General features: G+C 40.4%; 2 protein-coding genes across 3 annotated transcripts in view; one reads left to right on the top strand and one right to left on the bottom strand.

The window, feature by feature from the left end:
• The window catches only part of LOC114665934 (NACHT, LRR and PYD domains-containing protein 3-like), a 578897-nt gene that overhangs the window by 306636 nt on the left and 245218 nt on the right, over positions 1-27043 (top strand). The window lies entirely within an intron of this gene.
• Positions 6864-20711, bottom strand: LOC114665968 (zinc finger protein 345-like). 2 transcript variants are annotated; one of them, XM_028820662.2, is made up of 3 exons: positions 20608-20711; positions 14115-14725; positions 6864-9227 (listed from the first exon to the last, which is right to left on the bottom strand). In XM_028820662.2, the coding sequence occupies exons 2-3, from the start codon at positions 14584-14586 to the stop codon at positions 7273-7275; spliced, it is 2427 nt and encodes an 808-aa protein (XP_028676495.2). In that variant the 5' UTR covers positions 14587-14725; positions 20608-20711; the 3' UTR covers positions 6864-7272. The 2 variants fall into 2 exon arrangements, with proteins under 2 accessions (XP_028676495.2, XP_051781129.1); XM_051925169.1 differs by lacking the exon at positions 20608-20711 and having other exon boundaries at positions 14115-15346.

The raw sequence follows: 27043 nt of genomic DNA, 5'->3' as shown, positions 1-27043 counted from the left end.
TTCCACCCACAGTCCAAAGACATGCAGGTTAGGTGGATTGGTGATTCTACATTGGCCCTAGTGTGTGCTTGGTGGGTGGTGTGTGTGTGTGCCCTGTGGTGGGCTGGCGCCCTGCCTGGGGTTTGTTTTCTGCCTTGCGCCCAGTGTTGGCTGGGATTGGCTCCAACAGACCCCCGTGACCCTGTAGTTAGGATATAGTGGGTTGGATAATGGATGGATGGATATTTCCAAGAAGCTACTCTGAAGTACAGTACTTGGTAGCAAGCTCCACCTGTTGAATGTTCTTTGTGGAAATACTTTTCAGCATTTCTCCAAAAAATTACTTTTATCGACCTTTAACCCAAGGTCATTGTGGTGGATTGCCGGCTTCTTTCTCCGGCCTTCACCCCCAGGCCGCCAGGAGGAGCTCTCCCAGCAGCGTGGACATGCCCCGAGTTCCAGCAGGGCCTCATGGACTATGTAGTTTTTATACACAGCCCTGCTGGATACATTGGGGGCCACCAGGCGTCGCTGTAGGGGGGCTAGTAAGCTCGCATGTGCCCTATAACCCGGGAGTACGTCACGGTCACGTGACAGGAAGAAACGCACTGCTCCCAGGTTGAAGAAAAGGACTGTTTGCCCTGACCTGAAAGGAAATGGACTTGTGGGTTGTGCTTGGAATCACTTCCGGGTCAGGGGCTATAAAAGGATTGTGGGAAGCCCAGAGCTGGGAGGTAGGGTGGCAAAGTGTCTGGGCGAGGAGGGTTGGTTTATTGAGAATTATTGTGTTTATGAGTGTGGTGTGGAGAGTGCTTTGTGCACAGTACTTTTATAAAATAAAGAATATTTATACTTTCACCTGGTCATCAGAGTGGTACCTGAGGGTTCAAGAGGTGGACAAAGCCTCTAACTATCACAGTCATATTTTTAAAAATGGAGTTTTATAGGAATAGCTGGTAATTGCCTTGCTTTCTAATTTTGTAATTTTGAGCACTTCTACAGTCATGGCTGAAATTATCGGCACCCCTGGAATTTTCCCAGAAAATGCACCATTTCTCCCAGAACATTGTTGCAATTACAAATGTTTTTGTATTTACATGTTTATTTCCTTTATGTGCATTGGAACAACACAAAAAAACAGAAAAAAAGCCAAATCTGACATCATGTCACACAGAACTCCAAAAATGGGCCGGACAAAATTATTGGTACCCTTTCAAAATTGTGGGTAAATCATTTTATTTCAAGCATATGATGCTCATTTGAACTCACCTGTGGCAAGAAACAGGTGCTGGCAATACAGCAATCACACCTGAAGCCACTTAAAATAGAGAAAAGTTGACTCAACCTTTCTGTTGTGTGTCTTGAGTGTGCCACACTAAGCATGGAGAACAGAAAGAAGAGCAGAGAATTGTCTGAGGACTTGAGAACAAAAATTGTTGAAAAATATCAACAACCTCAAGGCTACAAGTCCATCTCCAGAGATCTTCATGTTCCTTTGTCCACTGTGCACAACATAATCAAGAAGTTCACAACACATGGCACTGTAGCTAATCTCCCTGGACATGGACGGAAGAGAAAAATTGATAAAAGACTGCAACGAAGGATAGTCCAAATGGTGGATAAACAGCCCCAATCAGCTTCAAAACATATTCAAGCTGTTCTGCAGACTCAGGGTGCAACAGTGTCAGCTCGAACTATCTGTCGACATCTGAACGAAATGAAACGCTATGGCAGGAGAGCCAGGAGGACCCCACTGCTGACACAGAAACATAAAAAAGCCAGACTGGAGTTTGCCAAAATGTACTTGAGGAAGTAAAATCTTTCTGGGCGAACGTCTTGTGGTTAGATGAGACCAAGGTAGAGCTTTTTTATAAAGCTCATCACACTACTGTTTACAGAAAACAGAATGAGGCCTACGAAGAAAGAACACAGTACCTACAGTCAAACATGGTGAAGGTTCTAAGATGTTTTGGGGATGTTTTGCTGCCTCTGGCACTGGATGCCTTGACTGTGTGCAAGGCATCATGAAATCTGAAGACTACCAAAAGATATTGGGGCGCAATGTAGGGCCCAGTGTCAGAAAGCTGGGTCTGTGTCAGAGGTCATGGGTGTTCCAGCAGGACAATGACCCCAAACATACCTCTAAAAGCACTCAGAAATGGTTGAAGACAAAGCGCTGGAGAGTTCTGAAGTGGCCAGCAATGAATCTGGATCTAAATCCGATTGAACACTTATGGAGAGATCTCAAAATTGCTGTTGGGAGAAGGCGCCCTTCAAATCTGAGAGACCTTGAGCAGTTAGCAAAAGAAGAGAGTGGTCGGAAATTCCAGTTGAGAGGTGTAACAAGCTTGTTGATGGTTATAGGAAGTGCTTGATTTCAGTTATTTTTTCCAAAGGGCGTGCAACCAAATATTAAGTTGAGGGTGCCAATAATTTTGTCTTTTTCTCTGTTTTTTTGTGTTGTTCCAATGCACATAAAGGAAATAAACATGTGTATACCGAAACATTTGTAATTGCAACAATTTTCTGAGAGAAATGGTGCATTTTCAAGGAAAATTCCTGGGGTGCCGATAATTTCGGCCATGACTATATAACATTACCTCTTATTCTTTTCTACCTTATGATGAAAATATTGAACTACTTGTGACATTCTTCTTTGCTCAGACACTGCAGTCCTGGAACCATTTCTGTAAGGGTTCTACAGACATTTACTTAGCACTGTTATGCCCAGTGGTGTTTCTACATTAAGGGCACAACCTTACAGATGTTGTACAAAACAAGTCATAAGCTTCCCATAATAAATTAACTTATTTTTAAAATGTTTTATCAACTTTCAAACTTTCTCATGCATTTATTTTCTTCATGCCTGGTGCTGCAAGCCTGTTTTTGACTGAGGATTTGGACCAGTTAGTCCTGCAGTGTTTATGTGCGACCTGAACTTTTCAGTTTAGTGGTAGGGCATGAACATTAGAATCTCTTATTCTCTGTATTAAAATGAGAACCACCTTTTTATTGCACATTTGTAATTTCAGTTCAATGTATTAGAGGTCAAGGCTAAACATCACAAGGCAGTGAATAGTGTGAAAATGCCAGTACCATTTATTCTCATAAAGTTAGTTATAGTTATCTGAAGAAGGAAAAAAAAAAAGGTAGATTAAAATGAGGAAATGTATCAAAAACAAGACATTATATTGATTAGTATGAGGCTGATCTTCACCCACCACCGAGGAGGAAAGTCTGGTAGTGCTAAATTGTGAAAAGCTATCAGGGAAGCCTGACTTAAATGTATTCCTTCCACATCATGCAAAGGAATACCAGTATGAGGATCCTTTTTCAAAGAAGCACATATTCCTGGTGCATAACAAATAGATACTGTATGTATGTAGAAAATCATTTTTTTAATTGTTTGCCAGCATCACACTGTCCAGCAAATACCTGACTGCATGGAAGTAAGTGCTGTTACTGGTAGCCATGTGGTGTATTGTAGCTCACCACCTTTTACCTTCAAAGTCGTTTGATACTAAACTTGAGGTGTTGCCATTTCAATTTAGCAATTTAGATTTTCCAGAGCAGTGAATTAAGTAAGGTTCTCACTTTCCTTAATATTTACAGTGATCCCTCGCTATATCGCACTTCGCCTTTTGCGGCTTCACTCTATCGCGGACTTTATATGTAAGCATATTTAAATATATATCGCAGATTTTTTGCTGGTCCGCGGATTTCTGTGGACAATGGGTCTTTTAATTTCTGGTACATGCTTCCTCAGTTGGTTTGCCCAGTTGATTTCATACAAGGGACGCTATTGGCAGATGGCTGAGAAGCTTCCCAACTTACTGTTCTCTCTCTCTCTCTTGCGCTGACTTTCTCTGATCCTGACGTAGGGGGTGTGAGCAGGGGGGCTGTTCGCACACCTAGACGATACGGACGCTCGTCTAAAAATGCTGAAAGATTATCTTCACGTTGCTATCTTCTGTGCAGCTGCTTCCTGAAGCAACATGCTGCACGGTGCTTCGCATACTTAATAGCTCGAAGGGCACGTATTGATTTTTGACTTTGTTTCTCTCTCTCTCTCCCTCTCCCTGCTCCTGACGGAGGGGGTGTGAGCTGCCGCCTTCAACAGCTTTGTACCGGCGGTGCTTCGCATACTTAAAAGCCAAACAGCCCTATTGATTTGTTTGCTTTCCTCTCTCTTTCTGACATTCTGTGCTCCTGATGCGCACTCCTTTGAAGAGAAAGATATGTTTGCATTCTTTTAATTGTGAGACAGATCTGTCATCTCTGTCTTGTCATGGAGCACAGTTTAAACTTCTGAAAAAGAGACAAATGTTTGTTTGCAGTGTTTGAATAACGTTCCTGTCTCTCTACAACCTCCTGTGTTTCTGAGCAAATCTGTGACCCAAGCATGACAATATAAAAATAACCATATAAACATATGGTTTCTACTTCGCGGATTTTCTTATTTCGCGCGTGGCTCTGGAACGCAACCCCTGCAATGGAGGAAGGATTACTGTAAATCTCAATGAATGTATTTTGTCAGAATGGATCACAATAACATGATGCCAATTGAGGAGCCTGCAACCAAATTATTATTTATTTTTTGGTTATGCCAAAGGTGCAATCTTGCTTGTCATTAGCAAAAGAGAAACATATCATTAGTTAGAAAAGTTAATGTTAACATTACAGAAGTATAAAAACAGAAAGGAAAATTCTAGTGGACAAAACTTTTCATGCCAAAAATGCAATTGGTTATGTCCTCCTTTAAATCGAGGGGGAAAAAAAACACAATATACTAGATGGGGGTTTCAAAACATGGAAGTGGGAGTTTACACAAGATTTTAGGAAGTGAGGGGTACATCAAGTACATTGATTTGTGTCTTCTATTATTAAATGAAGTGCTGCATTATAATATTCATTTAATTTTTATCATGATTCCAGAGAGTGGCCATGAGTTGCATGTTAGTCAGACATTCAAGAAGGAATTTCACTGTACTCTGTACACATAACAATATTAAAACTTCTACTGCTACATCTTATGTATAACCCTCCCTGACTTGTACCCCACAAAGTGTAGACATTCTGTTTGCCTTTTTAATCCCCAAATGTGCACTGCCAGTTTGAGGACAGTGATGAGTCCCAAGTCTTCCTAAAAATGATACTTTCTATTATAGAACCCATGTTACTGTATGTAGTTAGCAGTCAAAATATTTGTTGAAGACAGATAGCAGAAAAAATAAAAAATTATTTCCTCTTTCTTGCCCTACATGTACCTTCAGCATCTTTCCTGTTTGCGTGTGTGAACGTCTCTTCACCACCGCTCCCTCTTTCAAGCGCCTACTTCTCAGACTCTTGCCATTACTTTCGAAGCACCTTTCTTACTTACCTCCTCTCTGGTTTTGTACTTGCTGTCTTTCAAGGTGACTCTCTCTGTGCCTGCCTTGTATGCCTTTACTCCTCCTTGTGCGTCCCTCACTCTCACTTACACTTCCTGTGTGTCCAGTCCTCAGAGGGACTTGACATATTGCTCATTCTTTTGTACAACTGCATTCTTTTCAGTTTAACACCTCTGCTTGGGTTTGACAAGGCTGAAAAGACAAGGTCATCATCTTGTAACATTTTAGTTTTATTCTTGTAAGTTTGATACAATTGCTCTGTGTACAATCTGCATTGTCTACAGTAATGCCTCCATCTGGAGCACAAATATCGGTAAAGTAATAAAAAGTGGGTTTCAATATTTTCTTTTGAGAAGCCCTATAGATCCAATAACAACCTGATCAGTTTTGCTTCCCTTATTCCATATCTGTCGTATCTTCATTTACCTTGTTTTGTATTTTCCCCATTTTTTTTCGGTTTCTCTCTCTCTTTACAGGTTTGCTCCTGGGACAGATCATTTCAGTTTTTGGCATATACAGTATGTATATCTTCTTGTCTGTACTGTGTCACTGTAAGTCCATCATTATCAATTTCTGTTCTTGTCATTCTTTCTGATGTGAGATTCCAAAGTCTCTCTGGTTTTGGAATGCCACAACTTTGGTATAACTTATAGTGAAGGAGTTTGGTTACATCCTACTTTGTAGAACTTCAGTGCCATCTATAAATAAAACATCATGTGTGGCTTTCCAATTTTATTTTTATGTCTATTTTTGTCCCATTGTGGATGCTGGAATATTCTCTTCTGCAATTAATCACAGGCTCTCAGATACATCTTCTAAGCAACATAACTCTAGCATCAAGCTCCAAGTAGGTTTATGGGGTCATTGTTGTCACATATGACTAGAACTTGAGGTTTCTGTTTTAAGTTGAAAGCTGGTTTCTTTTGTTCTTGCTAGAGTACTTTTATGACATCTGGCTCTTGTCTGAAAATCTCTGACTTCCAAAAGTAGTCAATATTGGTTAGGTTAATTCTGCTTTCAGACTAGGGGATGTAGTGCTTTTTTAGATGAAGATTATGCATTTTTAGTGTTTCTTGCAAGATTTATTTACTAGGATGTCATCGTTATGGTCAAATTATTTTCTTTATTTTTAAAATTCTCTTTGCATTAGATAATCATGGTCAAGATATTTGTTGATTATGTCCATATCAATTATTACATCCTTCATGCAGTGTACAGGCACATTCATTGCTCCTTAGTTTTGAAGTAGAAATGTTTTTCTTGCATTCAGCTTCCATGAGAATACCACATTAACAGGTCTTTGCAACTGAATACTTGCAAGTGCAGGGATGTCCAATCTTCATCAAGGCCTGGCCCCTTCAACTTATCAGCATTTTCTCATTTCACATCTTCTTAAACTATTACTATAGGCCACTCTCTACATGTTCCAAGGATTGTCTGCAGTTGACCAATTCACCTTGTGTCTTTCCTAGCTTTTGGGGGAAGTATACTCTAGAATGTTATTTGCTGTTTGTTTAGCAGTCCAGTTACTTCAGGGATCCCTCCTTCAAATGTTCAACAGCCTTTTATCTATAAATTCTTTTTGTGAACAGATTTATTCAATTTCAGGTTTGTAGGGAGTTAATGCCTATCAGGGCAGCATTGTGTACAATGTAGAAAGCACACACAGAGTGGATGTCATATGCCAGACACTCCAGCTGAGCCTGTAGGCTCTCAAATCCTTCATCCAATGACTATCAGAAGAAAATCAACTGGTTGGTTCCACTTCTGGATTGTTTCAGGCTTCATTTTTGGGTATTATATCATTTTCTGTTTCTTTTCTTCCTGAAGTAGTCATGTAGAATTTTTTTGAATGTCCAACATCTGGCTGAATTTTTCCTTCATCATTATGCATGGATTTCTGTCATTTCTTTTGCAGTGTTTGGGAGTCAGACTTTACCACTTGATCAATGTGAATTCTTTCATGGCTCAGAAGGCTTCTTCTGTGAGAATATTGTTTGCCACATTCTGAACAGCAATAAGGTTTCTTTTGGGGTTTATAAGCATGAATTCTTTTATGCGTCCGAAGGGTGCTATTTGTGGCAAATCGCTTGCCACATTCCAAACAACAATATGGTTTCTCACCCGTGTGAACCCTTGTGTGTGCTTGGAGAGTGTTATTGTGTGAGAATCGTTTTCCACATTCAGAACAAGCATATGGCTTCTCTCCAGTGTGAATTCTTGTGTGGCTTCGAAGACTGTTACTAGTGGAGAATCGTTTGCCACATTCAGAACAGGAATATGGTTTTTCTCCAGTGTGAATTCTTCTGTGGCTCCTAAGAATGTTACTAGTGGAGAATCGTTTGCCACAATCAGAACAGCAGTATGGCTTCTCTCCAGTGTGAATTCTAGTATGGCTCTTAAGACTGCTTATTTGTAAAAATCGTTTGCCACATACAGAACAGCAATGAGGTTTCTCTCCATTGTGAATCTGTATATGCTTCCGAAGACTGTTCCTACGAGAGAATCGTTTGCCACATTGAGAACAACAGTGAGGTTTTTCTCCAGTGTGGATTTTCATATGATCCTGAAGACCACTGCTTTGTGCAAATCTTTTATCACACTCCGAACAACAGTATGGCTTCTCACCTGTGTGTATTCGCTTGTGCATTTGAAAACTGCTTATATGCGAGAATAGCTTGCCACACTCAGAACAACAATATGGCTTTTCACCAGTGTGAAGTTTTGTGTGGCTCTGAAGACCACTTAAGTGTAAGTATCGTTTGCCACATTCGGAACAGCAATATGGCTTCTCTCCAGTATGAATTTTTGTGTGGCTCTGTAGGCTTTGTAAATGTGAGTATTGTTTGCCACATTCTGAACAGTGATATGGTTTCTCTCTGGGTTTAATGGTGTGGACTTTCATGTGACTCCGCAGACTGGTATTGTTTGAGAATCGTTTGCCACATTCTGAACAGCAATATGGCTTTTCACCAGTGTGAATCCTTGTGTGACTGCGAAGGCTACTACTCGTGGAGAATCGTTTGCCACAGTCTGAGCAGGAATATGGCTTTTCTCCGGTGTGAATTCTTGTGTGTTTTCTTAGATTGTGACTGGTTGAAAATCGATTACCACACTTAGAACAACTATACGGTTTTTCTCCAGTATGAACTCTTGTGTGCTTCCGGAGGCTGCCACTATGCGAGAATCGTTTACCGCATTCAGTGCAGCAATATGGCTTCTCACCAGTGTGAGTTCTTGAGTGCACATGAAGACTGTTTATTTGTGAAAATCGCTTACCACATTCAGAACAACAATATGGCTTCTCTCCAGTATGCATTCTTGCATGGTTGTGAAGAAGACATACATGTGTGAATCGCTTGCCACAATCGGAACAAGAATGAGGTTTCTCTCCACTGTGAAGTCTTGTGTGGCTCTGAAGACGGCTTATCCGTGAGAATCGCTTGCCACACTCAGGACAGCAATGAGGTTTCTCTATAGTGTGGATTCTTTTATGCATCTGAAGACTGCGTAACGTGGCAAATTGTTTCCCACAATAAGAACAGCAACATGGAGTTTGTCTTGCATGAATTTTTAAATGATCTCTATAATTAGATTTTCGTTTAAAGTTTTTTCCACATACTTGACAGACAATCAAGCTTACTGGCCTAGTATTTTGTGCCTGTTGAATGTCGGCAGCTTCAGTATTTGTCAGGTTCACAACACATGGAGAAGTATAATGTAAAGAGGTTGGTATCAGACTTTCTAATTCAGATGTCAATTCCTTCATACTTTCATCATGCTGATCCAATTTTGCTCTGCTCTGAGCAGAGGTCTGAACAAATGGACACTCTGAAAAGCAGTCATTCTCAGGCAAATCTGCAGCAAGACAGATAAAACATTTTTAAATTAACCCTGTAAGTGAATTAAATATAATTTAAGAAGAGGGCATAATTCCAAGAAAAATATACAACACTGCTCACTTGTGTACCATCTTGGGCCAGATGTCCAGGTTCCTTCTACATCAGTGGTTCTCAGACTCGGTCCTGGGGACCACAAATGGCCAATTAATTTTCTTATTGCAACCAGTTTCACATTCGATCCTATTAGCTCAAATTGATCCCATTAGTTAGCTGGATTTTTTTCTTCTCTTATTCTGCATTCAGAAAAGCACAGCTGTATGTTTTTACATTTTTAAAACATGTAGAATTATTTATATTTTAACTATAGCTTTAAATGCATAACTCTTTTTGGTTGTTTTCCTATTAATTTGCCTTTTTCTGTGTAGTTTGCTCCTCTAATTGTATCCTAATTATTACAATTAACAACAAGCAGAGCAAACACTTTAGCATCAGACCCACTAATTTGCTCATTAGGAATGATAGACTAAATAACACCAGCACCTGGAAAAGTAGAATGGAAATCATCATGATGATGAAAACCTTAAAAACAAAGCTTAAAATAAAAAAAACACTAAATTATCCCCCATGTAACATATGTAAATGTTTGGTATAGTCTAATAAAAATTGACCAAACATAGATTTCTAATTTCTACATTGACTCCAAAACACAGAAACTGGGAAATAGCAGCTTGCTTAATTAGATTTTAAGTCAAATTAAAAATGGAATTTGTTCTGAATAAAAAGATGCAACCACAAGGGGTCATCAGGACTGTGTTTGAAATCCCTGTTCTCCATTTTACACGATCAAACTCACCCAGTTATAATACAATAAGAATATGCTGCATAGGCTATAAAACAATAGTGCTACCACAATAGGATTAAAAACATTTGAATACTAGTAGACCACATATAAAGTGCTGGTGCACTTTTCCTTTGGAGATTCTTTTTAATGCTATTCTTCCATTGTCTTTAAAACATAATTTGATGAATCAGTGTTTAAACACGATAAACAAACTAAAAGTTTAGTAGGCTGAGAAAATGTCTTTTTTCTTTCCGTACCTTAGACTGTTCACCTTGTTTTCCATCTTGAAAGTCCCATGTTGTTTCATTAGCTGTTTGCAGTTCTTTCTTTTAGTAGATGCTGCTGCAGTATAATTTCCTATACAGCTGAATTTATGAAGGTAGGAACATGTGGAAAGAGTGTGCTAGATCTACAAAAACAATGGACCATGTACAGTACTGTAAGTGAATATGCCTATGAGTCACCTTAAAAAGCCTCTTTGGTAAGTGACATACTATTTATACATAATGTGGTTAACAAGTGATGACTAAAACTATTGATACAAAACCTAAGTTGCACTGAAACTTTTCTCTCTGTGCAGAGAGAAGGGAAATTTTATTCTGGTGCAGGTCTTGGAAAGGCTAACATGGCTAGAGTGCACTTGCTTGCAAGACATTCTCCAAAACTAAATTTCATTGGCCTGGGTGTATAGCCACCAGCAAATACCCGGAAGGATCCTGGGCTTGGATCAGCTTACAAAGTCAGGGAAAGTCAGAACAGATGGTGCTTGCACTCACCTGAAATAAGCAGTGTGCAAGGCAGATGAGAGTATATGGAGCCAAAGAGGAAGTAATCATGGAAGATCGCAAGGCAAAGCAACATTGGAGTATAATTAAAGAAGGAAACAGAGGTTTTGCCCATGGAAAAACCTTTAGGGAATAATATTCTTTGCTTTCCACCCCAAACAATTTTAAAAACCCCAAAAAACTAACTTTCGTGAAATAATTTCATCCAGTAAACACGGCATAGTTCCTACTATTGATACCTTCCAAGACTGCCTATTCATGCTCTCTGCAACAACTGTAACCTGTAAGTTGGAGTTTCTCATAATATCTCAATATTGATTTAGAGCTGCAGTCTGTATGTCGCACTGATGTTGCTGCAATTTGCGACTATATTCATGAGGATGGGAAAAAGTAAAATATAATTAGGTAGTGGATAAATATAATTTATTTAGTGGACTAATACTTTATTTTTTACACTGAACACCACACATAATTTGATGCAATGAATGATTGTGATAGTGAGTTTGACCTTTAACAATTTGCCAAATCCCCACCATATTTTAGCAAGTGTGCAAAATATCTGGTAAATAATTGGTTCCATAACTATGTGACTATTATAATTATCCATCAAAACTACATGATCACAGCTTATAGCTAGATAAAAGCTGCCAAATTCAGTCACCTAAAAGTATTCCAAGGTCACCTTCTCACCTAATAGGTTTTGATTTTTAAAACGAAGATAAGACCATGTAGTGATGTCTCAAGTAAAGAAATAACATTAGAAGTACTAAACTAGGTTTCAGTTAACGACAATAATCAGATTTGTACTTAGTAACTTGAATCATATTAAATTAAAATAAACATAAAACCTGTCCAAAATATTTGTGCAGTTTAGAATGCTATTTGCTTAATATTTGGCCACAAAGAAAGAAAGCTCTTTTGGTTACAAAAGGCACCCAGGATGAAGGAATTAACTATGCTCTCTATTGGCTAGCTATCCGTTGATTTGGACACTTTACGTAAATGAGTTTATGAGGTGCCCTGATAGTGGGATTTTGAGTAGCAGCTGCAGAAGAACAGGTAGGACAGAAAATATCCTGTGATTTTTAGATGCCAAGGCTGTGGGCTTAGTAGTGCTCAAATAAATCAGTCAAGCAATTATTACGCCTTATTTTGGGATAAAATAAGATGCTCTTCAGTTATATATATTTGTGGATCTCCAACTGCAAATATGCAAACCATATCACAGACCTTTTCTTCCATATATATATATATATATATATATATATATAAATATATATATACACATACTAGGGGGCTTTGCCCCCTGCTCTCTTCGCTCACCAACCCCCGTTTTTGTTTTTCCAGATACACACTTTTAAGATTTTTTTTTCTTTGAATTGTTGCTATTTCATTAGTTTCACTTTTATTTCAGAACTTCTGTAAAAACAATATTTGGAATCTTTCAAGTCCCAATGTGCTGAATCTTTTTAATGAGGTCAGTGAGACATGTGTTTAATGACTTTGTACCATAATTCAGGATAGGTTTCTCTGTTTGGAATTTCAGCACAGACAAAGCAATCCACATCATCATCAGTTAATAATTTTTTTTGCAAAGTAACCAATAAATGCATGTGAGGTAAACTCCATTTTTTATATTCTCTTGACTTAAACTTCAAAGCCTTACAATATTTACATACTTTTGACATATCACCTGTGTCCATATATTCAATCTCTATTCACCTTTTTGTTGTTTCTCCGAGTAATAATTTCTCTTTCTTTGTGCTATTGTGATGTTCTTTGTTTTGACACTGTCATTTTTTTCTGCTTTCATATTCTGTATCTTGCTCTGCATGTGTTTCAACGAGTCTTTTGAATTCCAGTTTTCATTATCTCTAACCTGCTCTGCACGTGTTTGGCCCCCTTGTTTATTAACCTCTTTATGATGTTTTACTTTGTTTTCTACTCTGTCTTTTATTTCTGACCTCGCTTTATCCTCCTTTTGTTTCAATGACACCTGGTCCGTGATTACTTTCCCTTTTTCAAGTGATAATTTCCATTTGTTTGCGCTACTGCGATCTTTACTTTCTTTTTTTTATACTTTCTAATTTTCCTACTTTCATATTCTTTAACTTTCTCCACATGTGTATCGCACCAATGTTTTTTTATTTTGAGCCTTTCGAATTCCACTGCTTTCATAATCTCTAACCTGGTCTGCATGTGTATAGTGCCAACGTCCTGATTGGACGTGCTTTTTTTTCAATTCCACTTGTTCCAGGCTGAACTTTCCTTATTTTCTGAATTTGCACCTAGATTATTTTTTTTGTCTCTCCAATGCTTTCTTCTTCGCTTAGTCGTTTACGTTTCATTTATAATGTATTGTCCTTATACACTTTATATGTGCTGAGAGCCCTGGATCTGTGTGTGCTCAAAGCCAAAACATGACTGAGTGTGTTGCTGCTCGTGCCCTTATTTGGTTGTTAGTAGGGCGTGTCTTGCAAGAATCTCATGTTCTACGTCATCGCAAGACGGTCCAGGGTTAATCTCTTGGCACAAAGTCTCATGTTTAAGGTCCCCGCAAGATGCTTCGTGGCCAATCTCTTTAGTCTCACTGGTCTTTCATGTGTCTTCCATGATCTTATAAGATCACGTCTCGTCGACCTACTGTTTCCCTCCAGGATTTTTTTTTATAATATATAAACCTTGAGGAAAAGCAAAGTCAGGTGTGCTATTGGCAAGAATGATAGAAAACCCTCAGATATTTGTAACTTCTTCAGGTGTAGATCACCCAGGTGGGGCCCAAACTCTTTACATTGGTTGTCTCTCCTTTTTAAACTATGTGCAACTGCAGCACACAAAGGCTGTAAATGATGGCTTTTCCCCAAAGCTTAACAGCCAAACCACTAGCACCGGCAGAGTATGCCACTCCTTTAATCCTAAAATGGCCCAAACCATGACGCAAACATTTATATTGACACAGCTTAAAAATGAACAAAATAAAATATATGCCCTGTATATCACATTAAGGCTGTAATAACTTCATGATACAAATAAAATAATGAGAAAATGCAAGCTAATATGAACAACAATTTAATATTGATTCAGTGTAATGATTCTGGAATGAATCTACTGCTCTAATTAATATCTGTTCATTTGTTATTGAGTGTTCTCTCTCTTATTTTTTTTTTGTTTTTACAAACACAGTAAAATTGTATAATCAGCTTATATAAAGTACCAATAAAATGGTAGAAACATTTGTATAATTCACATTTTGTTTGTATTTAATGACATCACTTACTCATTCCAAGCTGTCTAGCAGGTGACTCTTCTTTTGTTTCCTTCCTGCAACATATTTTCTCTGTGATTTCATTGTCAAATCCGGGTGATTTAGGACTCAACTTAACAAAATTCTGCAGTGGCTTAGTGCTTTGCTCTGTCTTAGAAGCCTCCACATAAAGTCTCTCTTTTATTGATCCTGGGCACATCTGCAATCTTAAGTCACTCTCTGAGGTCTCCTCCACCTTAAAAATTTTTACAGATTCATGGTTCTGCATTTCAGTGCCCACTGATGCACACTCAGGATCCTCTATTTTAATGTCCACAAATCCCTGTTCACATTCCTCTTGTGTAGTTACCAACATTTCTCCTTCAGATTCTTTCAGCTTCATGCAGTGACCCTCAGGTACAAGAGAGACTAAATCCCACTCGCAGCGCTCTTCTTTTATGGAAGACAATCTTTGTTCCAGGACACCATCTGCGGGAGAGGCCATAATGAGTGTGATATCTTGCTTTACCCAGAGTCTCTGCTCCTTTTATAAGATTTCCTTTTTCATTTCAAAGGTCTGGCCAAGAGATAATTCTGCAGTTCGCTGCAGGACCATCTTCACTGGAAAAGCAGATAATTTTTCTCTGTTGGGAGAAAAAGTTACATAATCCATTTTATAATGTCTCCAAAAAATATTGCATTTTAATATTTCATTTTAGTTTTACACATGTAAAAGCTATATAACCACATTTACATGTTACTGTTTTGCCTGGAAATCTGTTCAGTATGATCTTCCAAACAGTGGTATCTTGGCACTATATAAAGACTACTTACAGTATATATACTGCAAAATGTCCCTCTTAAGAATTACTATCTATACTTATCCATTGTTCTTACATATCTACAATTTTATACTACATGGTTTGTTTTTTTTTTTTTCTTCTTTCAGCAAGATGGAGTTGACCTCCCTATCAATATTAGAGGTGCCCAGTTGGTCCCAGCATTTAACTCAAGATGGATGACCCCATTACATTAGCACATCTTAGCTCTTGTAAATGCTGCTTCTGAAGTGGTTCATATTCCTTTCTCATTTCTTTTTTGAAGGAATTGTAATAATATGTCTGACTGACACTTCCTAAGTTTCTGTCATCCTGACATCCATAGTGGCAATTGGTTTGCTTTAAAGCCAGTCAAGTCGAGCTTATATCAACTGTACATAATTCAGAGTAATTCTTATTTCAGTATCACCTCAGAACAGTTGACAATAAAACAATACCAACAAAAGATACACAAAAGGTATAAATAACATGCAACATATATAAGGCAGTGATGCCATCAATAGTTTGTGCTGCTTTCACTCTCTGCAGAGCTTTACAGGCTTGAGCTATGCATGTACCATACCACAATGTGCTGAGCCAGTGAAGATAAGTCTCCACCATGTATTGCAGAAAAGATGACAGAAATGCAAGGTGTCCTCAGACATCTGAGAATGTAGAGGCTTTCGTGGATCTTTTTGACAAGAGTTGAAATGTATTGTACCCACTTCAGTTCATAGTCACTCGAAGAGATTTAGTGGCGGGCGGAGTGGTGACTCTGAGGCTAGGGATTTGCACTGGCCATCAGAAGGTTGCCAGTTCCAATCCCTCAAACGTTGAAAGTGACTCTACTTTGTTGGACCCTTGAGCAACGTTAATGACATTAATCTGCATCCAGCCCTGCATGCAAGGAAAAACCTTGGGGTTGGTGGCAGAATTGGCACTCCGGCCACCATAAAAAACATCACGCTGGTTCCATTCCATCTGAACTAGTGTGGTGCTGAGGTGTCACCCATTGAATGGCTGCACTTGGGTCCTAATTTGAGATCCTGAGTTGGTTTGTCATGTGGCGGGTGCAGCAATGCACTGTATCAGCGTGTGCTCCTAACCTCTCTCCCCCCTCTCAAGAGATTTAAAGCTGTCTGTCCATAGCACCCTCTGATCTGCCTCATTGTCCAGGTAGACCTCTTTTTTTTGTAGACTGCCTCATCATTGTTGATGATCAGGCCTGGAGTACACTACCCTCTGGAGTGCCTGTGTTGAGGGTCAATGTGGAGGATGTGATGACATGCAGAGTGAACCATATCAGAATGGTCTATGGCAGTTTTAGTTTGGACTTCAAACCAACCTTTGTCACACACGCGTGATTAGGGGACAACTACTGTAAAAGGCCTGAATAGATGTAATTCCATGCCGGACCAGGGGGTGGCGAAGTACAATGATTCTCTCTCTCAATTTCTTGCAGACCACTCTCTGGAAATCCCACCCGGTTCTGGAGCAACCAACTATGTCACTTCCGGTTCTGGTCCTAATGACATCACATCCTCTGCGAGCATTTAAAAGCCGCCATCTTAAGACAGTAGTCAGTTCTGTTTTGGACTCAGTTGTATGAACATGTCTGTTCTATTTAATCAATATTGCAGCTGGGAAATATTATATGGCTGGCTGCCCCAAACCTTCTCAATGTCTCTTGGTCATTCTTGTTACACCTTCATATCTATATATTGTAAAGGACAGCCGGGTCCCATGCTCGGCAGGGACGCCCCTGCTGCATCTGTTCTGGGGGAGCCACCGTGTGCAGCTCAATACCTCCCCCGGGACGCTTGGTGGCAGCCTCCCTGGCAGACGATGATTCCCCAACCTGGCGCATGGCTCCATGGGACATGGAGTCCTCCTCAGCCTGGTTGGGGGCCTGGATGGCCGCCAGGGGGAGCTGCATGGACTTTATAGCCCGGCTGGTCAATTCCTCAGCCCCACCCGGAAATGCAATTAGGCCCAGGTGATTAAGCACCTGGAATACTTCCAGGTGGGGTATAAAAAAGGCCAGCCACCACCATTCAAGAGAGCCAGAGTCGGGAGGAGGAGGACTAAGCCTGAGGAGGAGTGGTGGTGAAGAAGAGAAGAGAAGAGTGTAGTGGTAATATTTGTGAGTGTTTTGGGACTGTGTTGGGCCTATGGGACATGGGGAAGGCGTGCCCCACAGCTGAAGAAAAATAAAAGTGTGCTTTGTTTAAGTACGTGCCTCTGCATCAGTCTGTGCCGGGTCAGGCGCTATATAGCGTCAATATTACAATATGTTCCAGCTACTATTGGTCATCACAGACGTCCAAACTCCAGACCCAGCTAATCTCACAATTAATTCTCCAGCCTCCAATCTTCCCAGGACAGCATTGTCCTTCTCTCCTGACTCTGACTCCATGGACAATGTGGAGTGCTCTCTTTTGAACATGACTGAGGAGCACTTCTGCTGCAAAAAACTATTGTCTCCAGCAAGCTCTTCCAGGCCAGGTGGAACCACCATGGGACAGGGTATCATCCTCCCAACAGCTCCCTCTGACGGCACCCATGGAACAAAACAGGGCACCCCTTATGTACCCACAACTTCCATGCTGCCCTGCAGGTCTACAAATTGGGGCTCACCAAGAGGAATGCTGCCACCCACTGGGGAGTGGCGTGTTCATAGAAGACAGTCCCTCAGTGCCCTTTGCTACTTCTCTCCTTTCACTTCACCATTCATATTGTATGTCCATTATACTGGTGTCCTGGGATGCCAGTCCACAATAAGGCCCAATGCCAGCTTCTGGACTTTTTTTCCTGACATTCCATGATACTGGCCTCTCAACCAGACAGTAGAACAGGATCCACCCCAGCTGGGATGCAAGTCCACCCATGACCATGTATTTCTATGCGTATATTGCATGATATTTATTTTATATGTCTTGTATCTATGTTGCTTTTTTTTTTCATTTTAAGTAATATAGTATGTTGTGAAGTAAAAATGTATTTAATAGGAATAAGTTAAATTTAATTGAAAAAAACAGCAAATGTCGTCTTTGAGGGTCTTACTTTTTATTAGCAATTCCTTCTCTTTCACTGGAGAAATCAAGCAGCTACATAACTCATCTATATCTTTATCTTTGTGATAAATTGGCGCCGATATCAGTATTGAGCAAAAACTGGTCAACTGAGGTCAAGATGATGTCTAATGTGCTACACCAATATAATAACAAATTGTTCATAAGCTACTAAAGCAAGACTGCTCATTGAACACCATGAAGCTACAATAGCTAGGCTAAGTGTTGGCTGGGTATTGATATGTGTTCACTGTGAATGTCAGTTTTCAGTCTGGCTGGCTAAAAGCAACAAAAGAGAAGTCATATTAAAAGACACAGAGCAAATAGCTTGAAGGGAGACCCCACACTTAAATAAGGGAAAAAAAAAACAAAAACACTGCACCACCGGCTGCTGCTTACTTGTCTGTTAAGCTACTTTTAAGAAAATTAAACCCTTACTCTGCTCTCCATGGCTGCATTCCACTGTGTTTCCATTTATAGCAACAGAAACAATATAAAAACAGAGTGTATGTTACTTCTGTTTAGTTATCTCCTGAAGTTAACTGGCAATGGTGAAAGGAAGAAATATAAGAAATAATTAAAATGTTTACCCCATTTAACTAGTCTTTGCTCATTTAAGTCACTGCTACTTAACTTGTGAAATGCCTAGGTTTGATTATAAAAATAGTAGTGAACCTTTTATTTTTATTTTTTATCCTGAATACTCCAAAGAAAATTCCAAAGAAAACATGGCAGCACGTCCATTGTGATTAAATGCTTTGACTACCTCACACCATCCTGGCACACTTGAATGAATACAAACTGTTAGGCCAAACTCCTTTTTATAGATTACATCTCAGTTGCTTCCTCAGTACTAGTTAGTAAGCTCCTTAGGAGCTATCGCCACCTTCTGTAGCTGGACTTGAAACTTTCTAACTGACAGCATCACCTCCTCCAAGCTGTCCCTCCACTACACAGCATAGTGACTGAGCCCCTTCTGCGTTCGTTCCTGACTGTGTGGCCAGACGCGACTCCAACTCCATCACTGAATTTGCTGTTGACATTACCATTGTAGGCCTGGTTTACCAACAGTGATGAGACAGCTTGTAGAAAGTGGTCTGAATTGGTGCTGCCAGGTCAACAATCTCAACCCTTATAGTGTCTTCAAATGCTGGGCCTTAGGGTCTCTTCTGACCCAATTTCTGATGTCCCTTTTCAGGTACTCTAACCTGAACTTATTTTTATATTTATATAACTGACTCTCTTCACCTGGAGTAGTAATGATTATAGGTTTTAGAACAGAGGACCTTCAGAGCTGTTTATTGGTTGTAAGCAAACCTTAAATAGACACTAAAATTCACTAAAGCAAAATTGGCTTGAAGAACAAGGCAGTATACAGAAATATGATGTTTGGAAGCTTGTTTTACTTTTTGTAAATTTGACTTTTTTTTTACAATCAACCAACGCTCCATTGAGAAATAGATTCAGTCCCCAGATTTTATATCTCATGGAAGATATTTGGTGGGATTTAAAGAAGGCTGTTTGCAACACAGAAACTATCACACAACACTGAGCTTGAGGCTTTTCCACAAAGACAAACTGGCAAAGGTTCCAATGCAAAGGTACAAAAATGCTTTTAGAAGTTATAAAGGCTAAAGGATATTACAGAAAGTATTGAAGTTGCAGGTTAAATAACACTGCACGTGCATATTTGTAAAAAGAGTTACATTTAAACTCAAAATTAAGTCAACGAATGGCTGCAAAATCACTCAAATATGCATCCATATTTTTTGATTGATTAACGAGACTTTCTGTTGAATATTTTACTTAACCTGGATTTACATCACACCTTTGAGGTGAGGGGGTTTAATATTTAAGATCACAACTATACTTTAATCCCAGTGGGTAATTTAATCATAAGGATCAGGCCAGGACTTTCCAAATCAGGACGGCGATTCAAACGTTGATTTAAATAAAAATGCCTTCTGGGCAGAGATGTTGGCAAATAAGGGCTACTTAGCCCTATGTAGGGGGCGGGGCTCAATCTACTCGTTCTCTATATATACAGGAGCAGCCTCAGCTCCTAGATGCGGAGATTGGAGAATGAAGAGGAGTACAAAGATAGATGATGTCTGGCGCGTCGCGGTTTTGGGCTGTAATCGTGTCACGAGCTCGCACGAACCTGTTCCAATGCACAAGACGGCTGCATTACTAGAACATCGGGGTCTCCGCGGATTGCCAACTGTTAGGGCATACTGCCAGGCCGTGAAACTGGGACTGTGAAAGTTTGGTAAAAAAAATATATATATATATCCATGGCCACAACAATGGGATGTTTGTAATTATTTCTTCGGTGTGCCCGTTTATTAATAAAAGTCAACCTTCACAATGAAATTTATTCTGCAAAACACAAAATCTGCGCGATTTTGTCTTCCCTGTTCGAAAAGGTGCGTTACAATATAGTGTTAGCATTCTGTCCCCGGCCTCCCTGTCCTCATAGGACACAAGTGGGCGACTGACAGCAGCTGAGAGTCAAGCACGTGCCAGACGTGCCGCCTTTGTTTTGGACCTCATTACTGAGGCCTCCCACGGGGTCTCTCCCGTACTGCACTCTGTTTCGCCGCGACTCCCTCCCGGCGTGCTGACATCAGTACTCACCGGGATTTCCTGTTACTTGTCCGTATTCGTTTCTCGAATCCTACTCTCCTTATAGCTGCTTCCCTTGTTCGGGAAAAAAACAAACAGCAATAAGCATTGAGAGCCGTGGAAAAGCGACATCATACGTCATAGACATGCGACACATGGAAAAGATTTTCTCCCGCTCAACAAATTCCTGCCCCCCCTTTGCCGGCGTTTGATGCAGCTTTCCAGAAAGCGGTGCAAGTGTGCAGGCACAAAAGAGAGGACATCAAAAGGAAGCTAACATGGAAACGAGACTGCACTCCAAAGAGAAAAACCTCGAACCGCCGGTTATTCTGAAACAATTCGAAGTATAGCTCGGCTCTCCCGCACTCAAATGCGGCCACGTCGTGCGCGCGTCTTCTGAAGCAGTTACACGCCGGCGAGAGAACACTGCGGCATCGTGGAGATGTCGAAGTTGGGCAACGCCGCGTCCTAACTTGAACCACCTCGTGAGTATGTCTAGGGAACTTACTGCGGACAGGGACGGAGATCAAATCCATGAGGCCTTGAGCTAGACAGGATCTCGAGCACCCCTGCCGGCACGCCAAAAAAAAAGTGCGCACACGTCCAAATGCTTCTCCGTATTTATAAGACAAGTACAATTTAGTAACTTCTGAGTGGATAGCACGTGCTGCATACATTTACACAATACAAGTAATATGCATTGGGAATAGCGCGCTCACGTAAACACCTGGCATCTGCAGAAAAATGCAACAGCCTCACACACGCATTCCACCAGTCACATCTGCGTTTGTTAATAACCTGCTTTGTAAGATGAGGCCGACTACTTGTGTACTGGACACCATCCCCACCACACTACTTAAATCCTGCCTTCATGCCATTATCCCGACTGTTACAACAACAATAATAATAATAATAATAATGTTACAACAACAACAACTCATCCCTTGACACTGGCTCTGTGCCGCTCACTTTTAAAATTGCTTCTGTAAGCCCAATGTTAAAAAAGTCTGGTCTTGATGCTGACAATCTTAACAATTTCCGGCCTATTTCCCACTTACCTTTCCTGTCAAAAGTTGTTGAGCGTGTTGTAGCTTCCCAACTCACCAATTACCTAACCTCTAATAATTTGATGAAACCCTTTCAGTCTGGTTTCAGGGCGCGGCACAGCTGTGAAACTGCTCTGCTACGGGTAACCAATGATTTGCTTATGGCAGCAGACTCTGGACAAACCAGCATATTAATTCTGTTAGACCTCAGTGCAGCATTTGACACTGTCAGACATGACATCCTACTGTCCAGAATGGAGAACATGCTGGGTATCTCTGACACTGCCCTCCAGTGGTTCAAGTCCTATCTGACTGATAGGCAAGAGTTTGTTAGTCTTGGCAACAGCAGATCCAGCTCGGCGCCAGTCACACAAGGAGTTCCTCAGGGCTCTGTCCTCGGTCCTCTGCTTTTCTGTATTTATATGCTTCCCCTTGGCCATATTATCCGTAGACATGGACTGGGTTATCATTTTTATGCAGATGATACTCAACTCTACTTCAATGTTAAAAGTGGAACTTCATCAGAGCTTTCTCAGCTCACAACCTGCCTTAGTGAAATTAAAACCTGGATGGAGCAGAACTCTTTAAAATTAAATTGCAATAAAACTGAACTCCTGCAAATTGGGACTAAAATGCAACTTAATAAAATGAGCTCCTTTCCAGTCTGTCTTGGCGGTGATCTCATCAGACCTGCCTCTACTGTAAAAAATCTTGGTGTCATTTTTGATTCCTCCCTCTCTTATTCCGCCCACATAAATCACATTAAGAAACTTTCTTACTTTCACCTCCGTAACATATCCCGTGTCCGTAATTCCCTACTGGCAGGTGCCCCTTCTAATCTTATATCACAGCTCCAGCTTATTCAAAACTCAGCTGCAAGAGTCCTTACTCAAACCAGCAGCAGCGAGCACATCACACCCATCCTGCTCCGTCTCCACTGGCTCCCTGTGTCGTACAGAATCAAATATAAAATCCTACTAATAACCTACAAAGCCTTAAATAACCTCGCGCCAAGCTACATCAGTGACCTCCTCCATCACTATGTGCCTGCCCGCCCACTAAGGTCCTCTGATTCTGGTAATCTTGTTGTGCCCCTCACTAATCTACACTCCATGGGTGACAAGGCCTTCAGCTTTATAGCGCCCAGACTCTGGAATGACCTACCGAAATTAATCAGGTCAGCTGACTCCATTAATTCTTTTAAAAAACAACTCAAAAGTCATCTGTTCAGGAAGGCTTTTAGTTCTACTTGACTTTATTACCCTTCTCTCAGTTTACTTCTCTGTCAAGATGCTCATGTAACCTGTGTGTGTGTGCGCTAGACCATCAATTATGTTGTCTGTTTTTTTTCAGAATTCACTGTCTTAATCTTCTTTATTTATTTATCTGGTTTGTACAATGCTATATACTGTATACCCTGTTCTTTATTATATTCTACTAGGGGGCTCTGCCCCCTGCTCGCTTCGCTCGCCAACCCCTGGCGTTGGGACATGAGAAAGAGTCAGATGTATGAATTAGATATAGAATAGTGTGCAGCTTTGGATGATGCCCATAGAAATAACAAATAGAGTGTTTGTCATATATTAATGTTTTATTGGAATATTTCTTTGTATACAACATTAGCAGTAAAGATGGTGTCTTGTCCTTGAATGAGTCTTCCTTGGCATGGATTATTTATAATTTTAACTTTAACGTCAGATGAACGGCGAACACGTGAGAAGGCAACATAAAGTTGTCCATGTCCAAAAACGGGTTCAGAGAGGTAGATGCCAACCTTGTCCATGGTTTGTCCTTGTGATTTGTTGATGGTCATGGCAAATGCAGGTTTAATGGGGAACTGTCGGCGTTTCAATGTAAAAGGTAATTCTAGCTCAGAACTTGTAAGGTCAATTCTAGGAATGAGAACAGTATTGTTAGCATGTGATCCTGTAAGAACTGTCGCTTGAATAACATTGCGTGTCATGGTGTTGACGACTAACCGTGTGCCATTGCATAAACCCTGTTTTGTGTTAAGGTTTCTTAATAGCATGATTATTGTTCCGTTTTTAAGGGCAAGGTCGTGTTGTGGTAATCCGGCAGGGTTAATAGTGTTCAAATATTCTAAGGGGAAATTTATATGTTCATTGTCGTCATCAGAGTCAACTTTGTCTGAGCTTAGAAAGATCTGTGTCTCTCCAGGAAGTAATGAAATGACTTGGTTATTAATGTGATTAACATTAATATTTTTTGGACATAATATAGTGCGTTGTGTTAACAGGGGTATTTGGTCTAATGTGATTGCTGTTCCAAATATCTCTTTTACTAAGTCGTCTGAGATAAAGGATTGTGGAATGGAAATAATATCTGGGTGAAGTCCATCTGTATTTGTGAGTGTACCATTTCCCAGTTGTATTAGCCAACTGTTATATTCTGGATCTGGACATCGCATGTTTTGTACCAACTGTATTGTTTTAAAGCAATGCCAATTGTCTACGTATTTTAAGGTGGACTGAACAATAGCTGAGCGCATGGCATGTGGAACAATAGCTAAGCATTGTCTAAAATCTCCTCCTAATAAAAGAACTTTTCCTCCAAAGGGAATATTATTATTCATCAACGTTTGTAGAAGTTTATCAATGGTGTTGAGTAAGTGACTGGATGCCATTGTACATTCATCAATAATTATCAGTTTTGCAAGACGGATGTCTCGGGCATTGCTACTGTGAATGTTCATAGTGGATACTGATGTCTCTGTGATTGGGACCGGTATTTTGAATATTGAGTGACATGTACGACCATTTATTAACAGATTTGCTGCCACTCCGGAGGATCGCAGTCACTGTTAATATGTTTCCTTTTCTGCAGTTGAACGGTTAATAGTGCTTTATTGTAAGGAGATCCACCTATGCTGACACCTATGCTGTCTAGTGTGAAGGTGTTGACGTTCACTTTAGAATATGTGGCTTTGGGTGTTACTTCTTATGGATGTGTGTTGGGGGGTGGTGAGGATTGTTGTCGCGCGAGCGTCTTCTTTCTTTTTGTGTTCCTGTGTCTTGTTTGAATCCCCCTCTTTGTGTGTGTCCCGTCCGTTGCTTGTAGGGTCTGTGGGGTGGGCTTCGCTCGCCAACCCCTGGTGTTGGGAATGACAAAGAGCGTGATGTATGAATGAGATATAGAATAGTGTGACGGTGTAGATGATGCAAATAGAAATCAAACACTAAAGTGTGTGGCACAGTGTAAAGGTTTATTTGAAAATTTCTTTGTACACGCCGTTTAAGTGTAAAAGGTAATTCCAGCTCAGAACTTGTAAGGTCATTTAAGATGGTTATTGTTGTGATCAGAGTCAAGTTTGTCAGAGCTTAGAAAGAGTTGTGTCTCTCCAGGAAGTAATGGAATGACTTGGGTATTTATGTTTTCCACATTAATATTTTTTGGACATAATATAGTGCGTTGTGTTAAAAGGGGCATTTGGTCTAATGAGATTGCTGTTCCAAATGTCTCTGTAACTAAGTCGTCGCAGATAAAGGCTTGAGGAATTGTAATAATATGTGGCTGAAGTCCATCTGTATTGGTGAGTGTACCATCTCTCAGTTGTAATAAGCAATTGTTATGATCTGGTTCTGGACATCGTATCTTTTTTATTAACTGTATCTTTTGAAAGTAATGCCAATTGTCTGCGTATTTTAAGGTGCACTGAACAATAGCTGAGTGCATGGCATCTGGAAGAATAGCTAATCACTGTCTAAAATCTCCTCCTCATAAAAGTACCTTTCCTCCAAATCGAATACTATTATTCATAAACGTTTGTAGAAGTTTATGAATGGTGTTGAGTAAGTGACTTCATGTCATTGTACATTCATCAATAAACAACATTTTTTTCAAGACGGATGTCACGTGCAGTGCCACCGTTAATGTTCATAGTGGATACCGATTTGTAGGATCTAATGCAGTTGATAAAGATTTAACTTTCAGGTACATCGTCAGTTATAAGCTTCTGTAGATATTCAGTATATGAATGTAAAGAAGGCAGTCTAATTTGACCTTTTTGACAACAACGTGTAAATGTATAACTTGTATTGCCAGTTGTTTCTTCAGGGAAGTGAACTGAATGACAATGATTGCAAATGACATTCATTAATCCGAATGAATTTTCCTGGTGTATGTTTTCCTTGTGCCGTTTGAGAGGCGCGTTGTTGCATGTGTAGTATTTGGGACGTGTTGTTTTGGAGCTGTAATCGATTTGCCTGTGCTGTGTGAGAAGCCCGTTGTAGCCTTCGCTGCCATTAACGTATGTCTGAGACGGGAGGTGTTTCGTTTTGAATCCGTGCCTGTTGCGATGCAACACTTTGATTGATAGATTGCGTAATGTGGATCTAGGATGTAGATTTGTGCATATTTGCGTTGTTGATTTGTTTCAGGGTGCACTGTTCCAATGCGATGCAGTATTTGTGCACATATGCGAAAGCAGTATGGTCCATTGCCTTTTGGTGGCCTGATATTTACTCCGGTATATGCAAAAGCAAATGAACTATTGTAGGATCTAATGCAGTTCATAAAGTTTTTACTTTTAGGTACATCGTTAGTTAGAAGCTTTAGTTGAGCTTTGCGTTTTTGGAGTCGAGACATTTTTTCTTATGGATGTGTGGGGGGGGGATCGTTGTTGCGCGAGCGTTTTGTTTCTTTTTGTGTTCCTGTGTCTTGTTTGAATCCTCCTCTTTGTGTGTGTCCCGTCCCTTGCTTGTAGGGTCTGTGGGGTGGTTTCGTGTTCTTTTTTTTGGTCTTCCATGGGCTTGTTGAATCCCCCTCTTGGTGTGTGTCCCGTCCCGTCCCGTGCCTGTAGGGTGGCGGGGGTATGGTCGTGCCTTGCTATTGTGCGCTCGTCTGTTCTTTTTTTTTTGTTGTGTTTAGTTTCGTGTGCAATGTGTTTCGTGCTTTCCCCTCGTTTGAGTACTCTGTAATGTTTTTTTTCCTTATTTTGGTGCTTGTTGAGCCTCATTTTTGTGACTCCTTTCTGTATGTGCTCACTCCTGTTTTCTGTGCTCTTGTCGGACTCTTTTTGCGCCTGCATCTCTCGCGGACCCTCATCCGCCTCTCTCGCCCTCTTTTGTCCGCCTTTCTCGGGTCCTCGGCCGACTCTCGCGGACTGTTTGTTGCGCCGGCGCAGTACGTCTTTTTGCAGCTACGGCCCATGGCCGGATGTGCCTGCGTCCATCATCCGGTTTAGCATTCTCGGTTAGTAATATGGATAAGTGCCTTGAGCATGGGAAAGGCGCTATATAAATAAAATGTATTATTATTATTATTATTATTCCGTAATAAAACACAAATACAATTCAGCCAAGCAATGCTTTTAATGTGTCTGCTTATCTTCCCCACAAGTCATCACACATATTCACCGTCTCTATTTCACTCGAGTCGTGGCT

Source organism: Erpetoichthys calabaricus, chromosome 1 (genome assembly GCF_900747795.2).
Source record: "Erpetoichthys calabaricus chromosome 1, fErpCal1.3, whole genome shotgun sequence".
NCBI classification, from domain to species: domain Eukaryota; kingdom Metazoa; phylum Chordata; class Cladistia; order Polypteriformes; family Polypteridae; genus Erpetoichthys; species Erpetoichthys calabaricus.
This window is presented reverse-complemented; position numbering and strand designations above follow the sequence as displayed.